Source organism: Homarus americanus, unplaced genomic scaffold (genome assembly GCF_018991925.1).
Source record: "Homarus americanus isolate GMGI-L3 unplaced genomic scaffold, GMGI_Hamer_2.0 scaffold48226, whole genome shotgun sequence".
Taxonomy (NCBI): Eukaryota; Metazoa; Arthropoda; class Malacostraca; order Decapoda; family Nephropidae; genus Homarus; species Homarus americanus.
Window position 1 is genome coordinate 737,639 of NW_024730579.1, and position 19,025 is coordinate 756,663.

General features: G+C 39.5%; 1 protein-coding gene across 3 annotated transcripts in view; it reads right to left on the reverse strand.

Annotated features, from left to right (window-relative positions):
• Positions 1-584: 584 nt before the first annotated feature.
• Positions 585-19,025, reverse strand: part of LOC121867050 — a 41,009-nt gene continuing 22,568 nt past the window's right edge. Inside the window, exons 1-5 of one of the 3 annotated variants that reach the window (XM_042366810.1) lie at positions 13,541-13,741; positions 9,507-9,654; positions 6,383-6,836; positions 5,672-6,039; positions 585-3,410 (exon numbers count right to left, since the gene is read on the reverse strand). In XM_042366810.1, the coding sequence (XP_042222744.1) occupies positions 687-3,410; positions 5,672-6,039; positions 6,383-6,836; positions 9,507-9,654; positions 13,541-13,698 (3,852 nt within the window). In that variant the 5' untranslated portion in view covers positions 13,699-13,741 and the 3' untranslated portion in view covers positions 585-686. Of the gene's footprint in view, positions 3,411-5,671; positions 6,040-6,382; positions 6,837-9,506; positions 9,655-13,533; positions 13,742-19,025 lie in introns of those variants that run through there. The other 2 variants (XM_042366812.1, XM_042366811.1) reach the window with 2 other exon arrangements.

The following is a 19,025-nucleotide window of genomic DNA, read 5'->3' on the forward strand; positions in this document are numbered from 1 at the left end:
ACGTTCTGTTTAATGCAGAATGGCCAGAAAATAAGAGCACAATTCCATTCATTCATTCATGCTGTGTATTTAATTATCAGGTAAATGATACAATTTTTTATTATTATTATTACTGTATATTACACATTTGGTAAAATTTTCATCCAGTACAAATAAATATCCCAGACCCTTTGTTAAGGGTTATATTATGATCCTGACAACCACAACCATGTCGTCAGGTCTCACACTACAGTAATGCACAGTAAATTGGACTGGAGTAATGCTCTGCATAGTGCTCAATTGTAGCATTACAGTATATATGTGATATTTGGTATTTTGGGTCACACATTTACTGAAAATACATTTGTTTTTTGTTTAAACACAGCAAGTGTAAATTGATAGCAGTACTATACTGTACATGTAAATAATACTTATTGTATATTGTACAAAACTTTATAATACTGTATAGACGAGGAATAATCTAATCCAGTGGTTCTCAACCTTGTTTGCCCCCATGCACCCCTTTCACCATATGTCAGAATGTCATTCCCCCCTCCTTTCCAAGATTGTCTGCCTCAAAAAGTGCATTCCAAATAATATGCATATAATACTGAAAATCCTTTATTTTTTCCATATTAGTATCAGTTTCCCCCCCCCCCCTGAAAACCTGAGGGGGGGAAATTCCCCCCTGGTTGAGAACCCCTGATCTAATCTTTAGTTTTCACCTTTGTGTGATAGTGGGCTGCAGCTACCTCCAGAGTCTTCAATATAGCCAGTGAGATATCATGAGTTTTAGGTTTGTTTGGCATAAGTAAGTCAGTCACGAGTTTCAGGCCACGAGTCTCTACAGTTGTTTCCATCATCCCTGGTTGAGGCAGTCTTACATCCTGCTGGTGACCACAGTGTAGGTCCGCACCGTGAGGTCCGGCCTTGCGACATTTCATAAATTCTGCTTCTAGAAGCATGCACTGCTCCATCAGATGATTAGGCAAAACTGAAACACCAGACAAATGTAGCTCATGCTTCATGAACTGACAGAAGAGTAATGAACAGCTAGCTTTATTACAGCCCAAGGAATGTTTGCTCACAATTTTAGTAAAAGCGTGCCATACTTGGCATCGGTGCCGGAAAAGTGTGATGTGTACATATGCTGCCCGAAGGACGTTGCACCTTTGGCATCCTAGGCCAGGACATGCCTGGTGGTGCTGCAGTAACAATGTGGACTGCATCTCTGAACATAAATTGAGATCTTCAAGTGTGGATGATGGGAGACAAGGGAACTGTGGGAGGTTTTTAGTATTAGCTGTCTGGACTGCATAGGAGACTGCAGGATTCTCCTCAAACAGGGCTGCTTCTAATTTGCAAGCTCTCTCAGCTTCTGTGAGTCCTGCACTTCTTTCTGATAGCAATTTAAAAGTGGTGTCCAAAACTGCCTTCTTCAAACTTATTGCTCTTAGTCTATCATCAGACTCAGAAATTCCAATCTTCATTTCACGACTCTGACATGATAATGGCATGTCTTCCTCCGGTATCAAGTTTTCTGTATTTGACAACTCACTTTTTACATTTAGAGTTTTATCAATTGATTTTGAGCACCCTGTACTAGTAGGGTGTAAAGGGTTACCACTTCCCTGTTTCTTTCTTTTTGTTATCCTTTTTTGGAAGTTTTTATATTTAAATATATCAGCACCACTATTGTTTACCACAAAACTTCTGATATCTTCATCCCAGCTTCTTATTTTTTTGTTTACTGATTTTTTCCCAACTTTACTTACCCTCTGGTGTGGCTCAGCAACCTTACTTTCATTCTCCACACTAAAAATCTTAGATGTATCTTCATTACCCTTGTTATTTCCACACTCTATGTCAGACACTACATTCCTAACATTTATTATATCACTATTTAACTCATGCTCATCACTCGTTATGTTGTTCCCTTCATCAACTTCACCATTAAATAGATTCAAAGTGTTTTCTGTCTCTAAGATATTAATTTTACTTTCAGCCTTTGCAACAAATTTAAAATTTTCTTTTACATCAGCATTTGTTTTTGTAACTTGGTTTAAAAATTCTACCTCACATTCACCTACCTCATTCACACTCCTTGTAATTCCTGATCTCATAGTATATTTTGTATCACAATCAGTCAGTTGAACTTTATCCCTTAAATGATGTTTCTGAGATACTTCTGATGCATCTCCAGAAATACCACACCTATAAGAGACCAAATGCTGCTCTGATTTCATTCTCATATCTACAGAAGAAAATGCATCATCCTCAGCCATTTCACTCTTAATATAGTCGAGGACATCCATATCCTCCAAGTGTGGCTCAGGAACACAGGAAGTCGCCTGGGTATCATCAATTACCAAGTGAGAGTCATCATTCTCCTTATCAAATGATTCTGTCTCGCTCCCTGTTATAGTACTATACATGTAGCCCTCACACACAGTTGAATTCCCTCTCTTTTCACAATATGTTAGCGAGTCATGTTTTTTTTCCTCCATAGAACTTGATAACGAACTAGTCTTTTGTCTCTCTGTTGAACATTCTAATGACATCAATTTATCACTGGATTGAGATTGGAGAGACTCGTTCAGGTTAGATACTGTTTTAATTTGTATTTTATTTCCGAGTGCTGAGGGAGAAGGAAGTCCTCTGTCACCTAAATTATTATCACATTTAACAACTGTAACTGGAGATGGACGAGTGGCATTCTGTCCAGGTAATGGTGATGAGAGAATCCCTGGTTTATTTACCCTTGACAGCACTTGAGAAGTATTCGAGAACATTTTAGCTATGGCCTTAGCTTTAGAATTTGGCAAAAGTTTTTCAGTTTCAACATAGATGTGATTGGATGCCTGACTTACTGGAATCATCACACATGGGACACCCTCATAATCGAAGACACTCTCGGGGGGTGGGTTGCATACAGCTACTGACAGTCCCCCATCTCTGTCTGTGACAATCGTTGGCTTTACTCTTGGCGTTCCAATCACAATGGCTTTTTTCCTTCCTTCATTATTCTTCACATTACTTGGGGTTTCTTCTTTTGCTGAGGGAGGGGAAACTTTTGTGAAAATGGTTGTTTTCCTTTCCCTTGAACTGTCACTACTTGGGATTGTGTTTGCTTTCCTACTAACAATGATATGCTGCATATCTTCTGTCTTGGCTGTGTCATCTGGCTTCCTGTCCTCCTTTGTAGTTTTAACACTTATTATTTTTGGACACCAAACGCCACTTTCAGCTAATGGACTAGTGTTGATCTGAATCTTGACAGGATATTGTTGCAGAGTTGTTGCTTCAGTTAATTTGTGGGACATCATTGAGACATCATCTCGACGTTTCACCAGATCCAGATCCTGGTAATAGAAACCCAGCTCAGATCGCTTCCTTCTTGTAGGAAATTTCCCCCTAATCACAACTGACATCTGAAAGAAAAATATTTATTTTAGCCTTCGACTTTACCAATGTGTATTGGAATGAGTGAGTAAACTGGGATTTGAAGAATTCAAGTCACTATTGAAGGGGATGAATCCAAGAGAAATCTTAGCACTAAGAAGTAACTCAAGTGTTAAGCTACCTGTAGTTTGAAAGAAGCATATGGAAGTACTGTATAGGAATAACCAGCCTTCTTTTTTAGTAACTTTGGAAATTCATTTAGAAAGCAAAAAACAACAATGAAGATCATACATAATTTCCCTTTAAACATAATAAAAAAAATATCAATAATTGCCTACCATGACTATACTAAAAAATAAACTAAAGCAAATTTTGATGAATACAGTGCTCCAAACTTTTATTTTATCACACAAAATAGCTCAGAAATTTAATACGATCCAACAGCATTTGCTCCCTTAGTTTCTTGTCATCATATAATGCATATATTATGACTCACTGCACACCAGAATGGTGCATTCATACATTATTGTGACCCTACAGAGGTATTTTATCTTGTAAAGTAATCCCGTGTTTTTCACGTTTTTTTTTATCGCGGTTTTGACCATTCGTGGTTTTTTACTAAAAAATTATTATATATATATATATATATATATATATATATATATATATATAAGTTTGATATATATAAAACAAATGGATAAGATAAATCTTGATAAATCACGGAAAAGGAAACAACGGAGCACCTTAGCTTTCAGTTGCCTCTGAAGATGTCTTGAATAAAGACGAAAAGCTAAGGTGCTCCGTTGTTTTCCTTTTATTTTTATACATACATACATACATATATATATATATATATATATATATATATATATATATATATATATATATATATATATATATATATATATATATATATATATATATATATATATATATATATATATATATATACACACAAAATAAACTTTAAAATAAAAATTTTAAATTTTGCGCCATTTTCGATATTCCCCTGTGCGGTGCAGTAAACAGACGCCACCCTTTTCCGCCTCAGACACCCGCTGCTCCGAGAAGTCTCAATCCACACATGCCTACCGTACTGTGAACGCTACTGTGATTACCTCTTCTGTTTGTCCTCCCACGTGCATTCCACATGACTCCGGGACGTAAGCCAGCCTCATCAAAGGCAAATATTACAAACGAAGACTCTAAAGTGACCAAGAGATCAAGAAGAGTGATGACCTTTACGGAAAAAAGTGTTTTATTGGACAAGCTCAGAGGTGGTATGAGAGCTATGGCTCGAGATGTGGTGAAGACTGACAATTCATATGTCTTTTGTCAGAATACAAGTCTTCAAGTGGAAGAATGTGGGTGAAAGAGGACTGGCTGGCTGGCGTGACTGCGTGAGGGAGGGCAGTCGCCAGGACAGCAGGGAGAGGCTGGCAATGTGGGTGTTGCCGACCTCAGCAAAATAGAAAAATTTCTATTTACTTGTAAATAATTTTTTTTTGTATACGTATAACTGGGTTTATGTTTTTCCACTATCATACTACAATATGATTAGTTTCAAATAATGATGTTGGTAGATGCCGGTACAGTGCATCAGTGATCAGTGTGACCACTGGGCCGTGAGTGGAGAGCATGGTGTGGTTAAATGCATGACCTACCTGAGCTGTTTGGTAGCCACAGGTACAGTGATTCCTAAAAGAGCATTCGCGGTTTTGGCTTTTCGTGGGGGTTTGAGGAAAGTAATTCCTACGAAAAACACAGGCTCACTGTACAGGTATATGCCAAATATGGTATAAATCCAAGAATCACCTTTGTATGTACCGGTATATTATTTATTGATGAATGAATGACAGATCAATAGACTTCCTCATCTTATTAGCCGTGGGTGATCACCCTATAACTTTAGACTAAACACCAATATTGTACGTACTTGTAAAAATTAAGAAAACGTAGAAAAAAAAATTAAATGTCTGATGAAGTTAGCCAACAGACAGTTTATCCTACAGACATTACACTCTTAAGTGTGGATACATAAAAGGAAAAAACAAAAGCAATTGAGAGTACAGTATTGAAGTATGAATACTCCTTAAAACTACTTAAATTTGTGATGTCTTATAAGTAAGAAATGACATGAGAGTTAAGAGAGACTGCAAGATGCTGTGCAGCGTGGAAAGATGTCATCAGGCAAGTGTGGTTAACCTACAAAAGCAAAGAAAATGGCCATAAAACATTGATGATGACATCTAAAAAGTTGCTATTTAACCTGTCCTTACATAATACTTACAGTTGTCTGAGGCAGTGGGTCATTAGGATGGTCCTGAGCATATGCTTCTTCAATTGCACTAGCAGTAGTGACAGCACCTTTCTTGTCCACCAAGTTGGCATCCACCCACTGACGTGCCAAGGGCATTCTATGTTTGATTGATGTTGGTGAGGAACGTTTAACATCTCTGGGTAGAGAAGTTCTAGTGGGTGAAACTTTGGAATGACGTTTCAGTCTAAGATCAACATTTTCTGGCTCCTCGGTTGATGGAAATGTCTGGGTCTGGGGATATGTCTGTTCTGATTGTAAGATGTCTAGTGGTAGGACACTTTCCTCCTTCACCTCAATCTCTTCCTTTATTTCTTCTCTGAGGAGGAGTGTAGAATTATCTGAAAGACAAAAGACAAGTTTAATGCCATTTTGCTCAAAATTTCATTCATTTCAATGGAATATTTATTTCTCCAGTACCTACACATTTTTATATAACAAGTAGAAACTGAATAAATATACTACATATTAATCACCTCAGGAACTCATTTATTATCAACACATTACCGATATTTATTCTGCAATTTTTTCCTATAAGTAGTGTGGTACTCAGCTATAAGAAATGCTATTATACCATGACCATATAAACTACACACACAACCAAACATAACTTCAATTGGCTTTGGGCATTGTGAATTGATTATGATAACTTATCTTTTACAGTACAGTATATAATATAATTACCTATAAAGTCAGTGGATGAGGAGTCATTTCTTTCATCTGTGGCTTTCAGTTTCTTATGGTGGACAGGTGACACAATACAGTTCTCATCCATTGATTTCCTCTTTGTCTGGATGAAGGGTGCAGCAACCAAACTCTGATCACGATCCTCTGCTTCTTCTTTGATCACAGTTGCTCTACAAGTTTCTTTTGGGACAGACAACAATATGGGTCCAACTGCTGGATTCCTGATTGTTGTTTGATCCAAGAGGTTATAACTTTCAGAAAATTCACTCTTGATTTGGAGAGGAGGTGGTGGTGGGTCAGGAAGCTCTGCAGGATTGTTCATGATGCTGTGTGTTGAGGCTATATTCACTCTGGACTTGAGAGCAACACCCTGATAGACATATATCTGAGCGCCCTGCTTGCCTCGGCGTCGCTTTCTGTCGGGGAACTGTGAACTGAGCACTTTCCCAAACTGTTGGAAAAGAAGATGATAGTTACATTCAGGCTATTGCATGTCCTCTAGTAGGGGTCAAATTCTCAACCCAGAAGATCAATGAATCATAATTGACTAACAAAATTATGAACAATAATTAACAACCATATTTAAATTACTGTATTTATAATACAAATAAAACCAAAATTTTTATTTAACTAAAAAAATTGCATTAATAATTGAGGAGCTCTGGACCATAATCTGCTAAGAGCCTAAATAGAAAATGGAGGAAAATGCTCAGAAGACTCTCACTAACATGTACAGTGTCCCATACTTCCACCTGTTACGGACACCGTTGTCAATCCTCATCTCCGAGAGTTGTGATCCACTGGAGTATGAACCTGCGTCTGAAGCATTCGCTCATGACGTGCAGTTGGGGACCGGAGGCCGGTGTGAGAGGAGGGTGATGGGTTGGGAGGGGGGGGGTGAAGAGAGTAGAAGTGGAGGTGGGCTAGAGGAATTGTGCAGCTAACAAGACTAGACTTTTTATTATATAGAAGCATATAATAAGTTAACCTGTCACTTAGTGCCATGATTCACTCATACTGGCTGTGAGCTAATACTGTATTTACTAATTCTTGCTTTGTTCAACCACTATCACCAGAAAAGAACCTCACTAAACCATATTCACACCACACTCATGATAATGCCCAACAATAATCACATTTTTGTAACGCTTATTAATCCACCGCGCTAGGCATTAGAGGCCATGTAGCACAGCTATGAGAAGGGAGAACACTACCTCTCCCACCCGAGGCATGGAAGATAAGGGACAAGTAAAGGGCACAGACCTTCTCCATCCTGGGTCTAAATCTTAGCGGGAGTTTTATTTGCCTTATTTACCTTTGTGCAATCAACAGGCATTAACCTGTATTTTAAGTAATTAGGTATGGCAGAGTCTAATTACAGGGAACTACTGATATTTGTTTAATGAATATCCATGCCATTGGCTGTATAACCAAGTATGACAAGGAAATTAAATGGCATGCTTAATTCATAGAATTGTCAAATTACACAAAGTTTATGTTACGAGGTGTAATATGGTTATCATATAATATCTTAAGAAGCCATTGACTAATAGACATTATAGTCTACAGTGGTGTGTGGGTTAGCGAGTAGCCGGCCATGGCTACTCAGTCTTTACTTATTCTCCATCATCATATATACAAAACTTTTCAATATTCCTAATTCATTCAAACAGGCTGAGGGCAGCCTATGCCAGCAATGGTGTGTATAATTAGGATGGAAGGTGTGCATCAATTACCCTCTGGATTGGTTTGCATAATTATTTTTCTTGGTAAATGACTTTCAAATGATAGCATTACATTTGCTGAGGAAGCTATTAAGTGCCAATTCATATTAGAATAACTTCAATGAAACTTGTTTGTGTGGTCATTTAGAGAAAGCTTCCGAGAACAACGTCTTAACCGATTACCGGTATACTAATCAGGAAAGGCTTCCACTTAGATCTAACCACGCTGCTCTACCTGGTATGGTTAACCACTGCCAGGCGTAGATGTTGCTTTCATTTGCACTCTATCCTATACCTAAATACAGTTGTTTAACAGCAACCTATTGTTCAGCGAATCTTACAATTCATTAAGTTTACCGTCCATAGTATTGACTGACCATAAAAGCTTCCCCAGAGGGCAATATTGTGCACTACACGCAGTATGCCTGGTGATCAGCACTGGTCAGGGATCAGCAGTTCAGTCATAACTACAGTACGTATGTGCTTTTGGTTTTCCTTCATGGCCAGGTTTTGTTTCTAATCCTTACAATACATATTATATACTGTATATTACATACACACGAGTGGGTATGCCCCTCGGGCTGGTGACAGTTCCTCGCGTTTTTGCGGGGAGGGAAAGACCTGAAGGAACAGAGCATGACTGATGGCCGTCTGTGTGAATAGGGAAGGAGGGGAGCAGGAGAGGGCGTGTTGTATAATTTTGGCTTTGCTAGTTTCCGATACCACATTATTCTCTTTATTACATATTAATAGTTTGATTAATAAATACTGGGTTATAGTTGGAGACGTTTTAACTTGCCCTCTCCCAACCCTGTTGCCAGCTTCCACTCCTACCCTCCTCACACACTGGCCCTCGGTCCCCCACTCCACACTCTCGGAGATAAGGATTGACTACAGGAAACTTTTACATTTCGTTAGCCAATCAACCATATTCAGGACATATATTGTACTTAATAACAATATTTGAAAATCCTTATCTGGGTAAAACACCCTTTAAGCTGGAGGAGTGAATGCTTCAGATGCGGGTGCATACTCTCGTCGTTTACAACTCTCGGAGATTTGGATTGACAATGCTGACTATAGCAGGTGGAAGCGTGGGAGGGTTTACATGTTCCCAATTGGCCCTATGACTTAAGAAGGGGGCAGCGAAGAGGCTGGGGAATACAATGCAGTACGTTTCAGCGACATTTGGCTCTTAGCAGGTTATGGTTCGGAGGTCCTCAATAAATATATATATATATATATATATATATATATATATATATATATATATATATATATATATATATATATATATATATATATATATATATATATATATATTACACAGTATTACTTAAAAATACAATTAGTAACATGGAAAACTTGCATTCATTTCTTAGACAAGGATGACTTACCTGCCCAATGTCCATATAGTGGTGGGGATTATCTTCAATGTATGCATTGTAAAGCTCACAGACTGGCGTACTGGCGCCTGGCCTGTTCTCGACTTGCTCCGCCACCCAGTCATCACACACCCTCCTCCACTCTAACACCTTCATGTGCCTGTTGAGAAGTTCATGTTTAATTTATTCTTAACTATGTGTGTTAATGGTCCTGTCTCCTAACAAATTTGCCGTCATAATCCATTGGAATGATTACCTCTATATCAAGTTAAATATGCATTTTCGTTACAGATTCTTTGTAAGTTCCCCATTACAATACTCTACAATAATCAACACTTTTAATCTTCCATTACATCTGACCTCTTTTAATTTACCCACCAATCAGTTTACGAGCTGTTCTGGCAGTTGGTCTGTTCTTTATGACCTACATTGTCCAGTGTTGGTACGGGAGGTAACCCGTGATGTTTGGTAGGGTCACGCTGAATAATGCTGGACCGTGTACCCTTCTCCAATGTATCCGGGACAAGCACGACACGAACTCATGTCATAATTGTTAAGATTTTAATGATCTTGAGTTGTAATAACCCATCATCCCGGCGGTCACCTCTCATCAGTTCAGGTAGCACACTGCACGTAAGGGGCTTATGTAGAGGTGAATGTGCCAAGCCTTGTCAATAACGCCACTGAAGAAGTTGAGGAGAGCGGCAGTTCAGGGGCAGACCCTGTCAGGATCCCACCCCTTCTCATCATAAAATTCACCTACCTATTCTTTAATGTTGCATTTACTCTGGTATTTTTGCATAGTAAAGAGTAATTGCTATTGACATCATAATATCTCCTAATATCAAAATGCCCACGATATTTGTCAGCTGGGTGGGCTCGCTGCGCTCGCCATGTTGGTATTCCTGGATTCGCCCCTGAACTCAGTTGTCACAAACTCTTTGGAATAAATATTTCGTCTGCCATTGTGGGCTTCTTCTGATCATTAATGCATAAGAAGTCACAGAAAAATTGCATTTTTTTATAAAGTTTTACTTTTTAATGTTCCCACAATGATCAATTTCTGACCTGATAGTCACCTGGCGTTGACTTTGACCCTCACTCACCACGCCACTGAGGCGCAGTGAGCCAACACCTTCGACAAATCCTCTGTGAATTACGATGTCATTGGCAAGGCAATTGGTGACTCGGAGGACCCGTGTATATCTAGTGTAAATATTATTTACACCCAGGCCTACTACCATTGACATTATTGACAGTAATAAATGTGATTAAAAATCTGCTACAATCAGTTCATCTAATATACTATAGCGCTATCCGAATGTATGTCTGTCTGTCTGTCTGTGCAGCCGAAACGGCACAATCGTTTTTCATCAAACATGGTGGAAAAATCGCAAAATTTCATAGAGTGGAACAAACCTGGTCCCATGTCGGTGGTTTCTTTAGGAAGCCATGAATAAACCATTTTATTTACGATGGAAAACGCACTCTAATTAACCATGCAAGTCTACGGACTTGCCACACCCTCATTCGCTGTACGCTGTATACAATACAGTACAATACCATACCATACCATACCATACAATACACAACGAACTATAAATATTTGTAAGAATAAAACAATTATATAGACATGCAAGACTCACAACTTGATAAGATATCCGTAAGACATTAGCTATTGGAAATGTGATTAAATGTTTTGTTATTAATCCAGTGTGAAATGTATCGGTATTGGTGGCACAATCCTAATGGTGTCTAATCCTGTTGAGTAGGTGAGGTTAATCTGGGTTTATTGGGATTAAAGATAAGGTATGGGGTTTATTCTACCTGTTAGTCTCAGGTACGACCCTTATTGTAACAATCACGACCATGATTATAACAACCAGGACCATGATTATAACAACCAGGACCATGATTATAACAACCACGACCATGATTATAACAACCACGACCATGATTATAACAACCACGACCATGATTATAACAACGACCATGATTATAACAACCACGACCATGATTATAACAACCACGACCATGCGACCATGATTATAACAACCACGACCATGATTATAACAACCACGACCATGGCACGACCATGATTATAACAACCACGCACGACCATGATTATAATTAGCACGACCATGATTATAACTAGCACGATTCATAACCACGACTATGATTATAACAACCACGACTATGATTATAACAACCACGACCATGATTGTAACAACCACGACCATGATTATAACAACCACGACCATGATTATAACAACCACGACCATGATTATAACAACCACGACCATGACTATAACAACCACGACCATGATTATAACAACCACGACCATGATTATAATACGACCATTATAACAACCACGACCATGATTATAACAACCACGACCATGATTATAACAACCACGACCATGACCATGATTATAACAACCACGACCATGACGACATGATTATAACAACCACGACCATGATTATATGATTATTATGATTATACGACCATGATTATATCACCCACGACTATGATTATATCACCACGACCATGATTATATCACCCACGACCATGATTATATCACCCACGACCATGATTATAACAACCACGACTATGATTATATCACCCACGACCATGATTATATCACCACGACCATGATTATAACAACCACGACTATGATTATATCACCCACGACCATGATTATATCACCCACGACCATGATTATAACAACCACGACTATGATTATATCACCCACGACCATGATTATAACAACCACGACCAACTGGAAAACGATGCGCTGTATGCTGTCAGCCGGACGGCGGTGGTTGCGCGCTAACCAAGCACGAGCGTTCGAACTTTCACGCCTTGGTAAACTGTACCACCGGACTCGCCACCGGGCACAAAGGGCCCACGATCACTTGTGAATACTAATACCATGTATACCACTCACAAAACCAAGTTGTGGTGGGAATGTTAGAAAAGATTCAGTTGTCGCTGTCGGGGCAGTATGACGACAAACTGTTTCATTAGTTTATGTTGTCAAGATATTTAATAAGATGCGATTTTGTAATATACCTATAATGCCATGATACATTGAGTTGTGAATGTCGTCAATCTGTGGAAGTTATGCATTGTCAATTAACGACTGCCAAATATTCCGTTTGGTTGTATTACTTTGCTTGTTAGTGGTATTTAAGTGTCCATTTTTTCAATGACAAAATTGAGACTTTTCTTGGAACTTTATTTTCTTTCATCCAAAATTCCAGATCCGCTACTGAACTCCTTCACTTGATATCGATACAATGATTCCCAACCGTATGTTATAAGTTATCCTCGGTAATTTTTATATACGTATGCTCATACTATATGTATATTTACTTAGTAAATTAAATTAAAATAAAACATCAAACTCACAAACTTTTCTTAAGTCTCCCACCCAACCTGTATTGTTCTCTAAAATAGCCACATCTTTGAGGGAGGACTCACTTAGAGAAACATTTCAATTACTTTTTTATTTTCCTTTTTTACTAAGCGGCTGAAATGCAGGTTGATGGATAAACTTAGATATATAAATCGTCATACAAATTCAATGCTTCAACATAAATATATACAGTGTAATTTATACAAATAATGGTAAACAGTAATTCAATTCAATTATGAAAGCTCTTGTGTTTAACTCTCCAATGTAGTCACCCAAAAAAGTCCTGTCGCGAACCACGAACCCCGAGATTCAGACTCGTGAACCCGAAGCAGTACACACTGATACATTATTCTGTCCATAAATCTTGGGGTTCTTGGTTCGCGGCAGGACTTTTTTGGGTGACTGTACGTTAAGTTTTTTTCACATAGCAACATACCTACGTGTACACATATACAACGCCTTGACAATGGCAGCAAAGCCTGTTTACACACACACACACATGGCTATTTTACACTTGTGTTTTTAACTGTTTACGCATAGTTCGGTAAAGTGTGTGTGTGTGTGTGTGTGTGTAGTAAGCAGACATAACAAAACAGTAAACACGAAAAAGATGAACTCACATCCTACCTGTTACATGCACCAAGTATTTCTTTCTTCACTTTATAAATATTTTCTTTTTCATTACCACCAAAGCGTGAAATTTTCTTTTGCTTCACTCGATCACTGCTTTTCAAATATTTTTCACCGTTAAAATATTTCCTGAGCAAAAACTTGTACTTAACCATGTTTGTGGCGTGGTGGTCTGCGCAAGACTGGGGATTGAAGAGCTGGCGCGGTTCTATTTAACGTAGCGCGGTGAGTCAGAGTGAAGGGTTGCGTCATGCGGCGAACATGCTCGCAGGGTAGATCTTGATGACCTTCAATCCCTCTTGAACTGATACTGAGAGTTGACTCGTGAAAATTTGCCAGTTTGTTTTTGATGTGGAGGTGAGATGTGGCGCGTGTGGCTATTGTCCATTTACACACTCATGGATTGTTGGCTGGCATTCGTAGGCTTCTAATGCCAACAACAGCAGATGGGTTGTTATTGTCCACCATCACCTAGTTTATACTTGATACTGACCACCACACCGGACCCGGTATATAGAAACATGAAGAGAGGGATATGAAGGGGAGGGTTGTACTAACGTAACTAACCCTTCCTTAATTTGTTCAGGTAAGTCATACAGGAGCGGCTCTACGCGCTGCAGCAGCTAACTTTACCTTATACTTTGCTACGAGTGGTCACTACAGGATTAAATGGAAAAACTGGGTGAGGCCAAGTCACCCCTACCCCTCAGGAGTAAGGGCCGCCATGGTACCTTGAGGGCGACGGACCACGACTGCACGTCTTCCCTCGGTGACTCTGACCAAATAATAAACATACTGTAGAACGTGAAGACAGGAATTGGTTAGAGTCTGACATTCCAAATCAGCGATACAGCCACGTCACACCCCCTCCTTCCCGTGACGATTATACTACTGGAATGAAATTACATGCCAACGTTAGTGTGATTAATATTAAAGTAAAATAAGCTCAAGGGGCTAATCTTAGGCGGTTCACTGCCGGTATGAAAACAGATAGACGAACCCAGAATATTTCCAGGAGATTATTTATACTTACTATTATTTTCTTAGCCACTGGTCGGCTCGTTAGCCTCTTGGGCGGTCGGTCACGTCTCTGTTACGACTGTTGGCAAGTACTGGACATGCACCGGCTCCTGAATGTATCTGTAAGTGTTGGTCAAGTCTGTTCTTGAAACAGCTCACACTCGGAATCATCACAACACTCTCGGTAGGTTGTTCCAAGAGTTTACAACTCTCACTGCAAAAATGTTTGCCTTCACTGTTTTCTGGACTTGGCTTCAACTAGATGAACACGGGTGAAGAAGCACCTAATGTAGGGTTGATGTAGAGACTATATGTATAACCCTCTGATAGGTATCTGTATTAGTGCACAGTGATGCACTTGTACCTAGCATGTGCACAGTACGTGGTGCAACGCTCAGCTCCCATGAACTACAAGCTTTCAGACGTCAACATGACGCAACAATAACTGTGTGACCTGACATGTTGAAACTTACATTGTGATATACGAGTACAGTAGATACCTGACTTCAAGTTATGTAATAACAAGGATATCATAACTACAGTAATTATCTGATATACAGTATTTCTGGTAAGTGGAGCATAACACATAACACCAGGAACCATCTTAGATAATATACCAGTTCAAACCGAGGTTTTTTCTCCACTGATCAACCGCCTCACATTCTTAACGATTCTTGCGTCAAAATGGATCACTGATGATTAACCTCCAGCTTATTTCACTTAAAAGTAACAACCCTAACACTAACCTAACCTACCCCCCAGGTACCATTAGGGTGCTTAATTATCGGGTGAAAAAACCTGGGATGGAGGGCTAATATGCAGGTGATTCATTAATATTTATTCCACGTATAATTAGATGCCAAAACGCCACCCGCATAACTCTCATAAATTACAGTACTTCGGATCCTTCAGGCAATCATTCTAGTAATTCATTCTATAACATTCTGAAACAATCCCATATATTCCAGAACCTTCCAGAATATTCGCCAATATTTCAGAACTTTCTATACTAGCGAATATTTCTGAGCTTTCTACAATATTCTCGAATATTCCAGAACTTTCTAGAATATTCCCAAATATTCCTTATTTTCTTATGTTCTTAAAAATAAGTTGGGGGGAGAAGGGTCAAATCTTCAGGTGATTCAATCACAAATGTTTAACACGGAGTACACGACACCTAGGCTAGCGGAACGTCTCTGAGCGGACAGACCGGGACTGTCTGTGAAACACGTTCTCACTCGTTCACTACTAAAATAAAGTTAGAACAGGGAAACGTGTTTCATTTAAGTTTGGCGACCAAGAAATTGCCAACCTGCCTAGCCGTATGAAATAGATGGAAAATATTCAGTAAAATCGGCACACAAGTTTACATTAACTCAACTGGTATATACAGTAGACAAAGAAGGTACACAAAATGTATCGACAGCGCAGGCGGTGCTACTATAGTATGTGGTCTAACGAGGAGTTGGTCCATTAACCTAACCTAACCTAACTGAACTTCACATAACCTAACTTAACCTAACCGAACATGATAGAACCTGGCCCAACCTGAGCTGACGCTACAGTGTAAATATCCCGGAAGACCAACTACAGCTCGGTAGACGGTCCTCATACTGTAGTAGCACCACGCAGCCACAAGGTGCGGAGACAAAAACAATGGTTTACTGTGTTCAACTAAAGACAAAGCCACCACGAGGACCAAACACTAAACAAGAGAAAGATATATTTACAAAAGTCACAAAATTTCCCACATTTGAGTGTTGGGTGGATAAAGGGAACGATCCGCCTTCCCACACTGGTAGTCCGTCTACATAAATCTTTAAAGCGTATGTACACTTGGACATTATACGAGTATTACTGAATGTGACACTGTCAAAAACGTCAGGCTTATTGTATCATTAACTATGTAACTACTACACTGAATCAGGAGTCCTTGATGACATTCTTGTAGTCTATTCTAAATTTGCTACTCCACACTGATTGGTCCTCAAACAGAATTTAACACTAATGAATATGACCTATATTGTATATGAACCACTCTCTTCCGTGGCGGTGAAGTGATAGCACCCTCAGTGTCAAGACGTGACTGAACTATTCAGAATAGACAAATTGTACTCCAAGCTTTGCCAATAAAGTTGTTAAACCAAAAAAGGTCACCATTCTGCAACGTTCACACTTGCCACCTGGAGTTGTACCTCATCTCACGCTGCTTGTTCATATTGTACTGCTGTAATGTTTTGGTTTAGTAGTTTGGTGTTCATCTTTTACGTCTTCAATTACAGCGTGTGTATTGTGACAGATTATTAAATATAGTAAATGGCAACAATGATAAATTAGGTATAAATGTCCCTGGCTGTGATTGTGAGTCTAGCTGCACACGTTCAGGCTAAAACTACACAGATAAACCAGAACGTGTGGATGGAAAACTAACTGCGCAATCTTAACGGTAGAGTCCCCAAAAATAACACAATAAGTATGGCCACGAATAGAGAATAACACACAGAAGAAGATTAAAACGAAATGATAACTACGACAAGGAAAAGGTGTGTGTGTGTGTGTGTGTGTGTGTGTGTGTGTGTGTGTGTGTATCACTCTGATTGTTTATCTAACTTTCTCTCTCTGTGGCCGTCACATGGTGTCACCCCACGGCGTTGATAACCTGAGAGAGTTATTTGTGTGAATGGTGAGGACATAAATGCTTGTGTTGTGCGTGTGGGGGGGGGGGTATGTGCGTGTTTGTGAATATCTGGGGTTCTATTTTTAAAAACATAAGAATGGAAGAAACTACAGGAGGGCCTATTGGGTCATATTGGGTAACCTCGTTTACACCCAATCGCTCCTATATCCGTCCAACCTATATTTGAAGCTACCCAGCGTGTTCCAGTAAATGATTATGTTTGGTAACTTCTTCGCGGGGGTTGTTTGTGAGTGTGTGTGGGTATTTGTTTGTGAGTGTGTGTGTATTTTTGAGTGTGTGTGTATTTGTGAGTGTGTGTGGGTATGTGTTTGAGTGTGTGGGGGTATGTGTGTATTTGTGAGTATGTGTGAGTGGGACAGGTAGTGTGTGTTTGTGAGTGTGTAGGTTATAAGTGTATGTGGGGGCTTATGACTGTGTGAGTTATTTGCGTCCTTGTAAGTGTGTGTGTGTGTGTGTGTGTGTGTGTGTGCATCTGTGGGGTGTGTGCGTCTGTGGGGTATGTGCGTCTGTGGGGTATGTGCGTCTGTGGGGTATGTGCGTCTGTGGGGTATGTGCGTGTTTGTGAGTGTGTGTGTGGGTTATATGCGTGTTTATGAGTGTGTGGATTATGGCTATGTTTGTGAGTGTGTGAGGATGGGTGGGTGTGTGTGTGGGGGTGGTTGTGTGCGTGTATGTGTGTATTTGGAAGTGTGTGGGTTAAGTGTTTGTTTGTGTGTCTGCGGGTATGTGTGTGAGTGTGGAGGTGTGTACGTGTTTCTGCCTGTGTGTGCCATAGCCTCATGCATCGCCACACACACAAACTTGTTTATTCCTGTAAGCATGACGTCGGACTAAAAACTTGTCGATAACGTAATACAAAAGTCTGACGTAGCAGATGCATTGGATTGTATTTATTTCACTACAGGGCAGAAGAATCATCCAGAGTGCGAAGGTCTGTAAAATCAATGTCAAAGAGTCACGTAATAAAGGGTTAAGGAAATTTTAATATGTAAGAGGAGCGAAAACGTCGCTCTGTGTTTACATGACGTCATCTTTGGCGTGACGTCATGAGGGAGGCGGCCGCACAGTGAATCCGGCTTTGTTTTCCGAGAACATGACGATACAGTAGTTTCTCCTTTATAACAAGGTAAGGTGGACACTGTGATACAGAGACAATCCCACCTGTGTATAACTACAGTACAAGTAAAACAACCATAATTAAATATCCTAATAAAGTTAGCCACAGAAAGTCCGCGTGAGGAGCCGTAAAGCCTGTATCACTATGACGCAGCCATATTGGCCACGCCCACGTCTTGTGACGACACACTTCCTGCCATTAGTCAGCCACTTTTAAAAACGGAACTAAGGTTGTGTGAGCCAAACCCTCCTTATATTCTAAGTAAACTTCCTAGTACTCGCTTCTATTTCACGTTTATCAACAAAAGTGAAATCATGGAGTTTCCTTTTCATTCTTTTTAACATAGTATGAATACAAACTGAAGGATTGGGACTAACTGTTAACAAATATGTTTTTTTTAAATAAAATTAGCTGCAATACTTTCACAAAGGAGGAATAATTGTTAATGGTGTGGTGTTATATAAGTTGTTTTCTCTATCCCAGATGAAAATCTTCGAACGTGACTGTGGATCTATGACGTCACGACAGGGTTGCGACGTAACTGAAAATCAATATTGTACAAGGCTGACGTGGCAGCCTCAGATACGCTAACAAAACACTAGCCCACGAGCACTTTATAATAATCTTTACACTAATAGTAACACTCT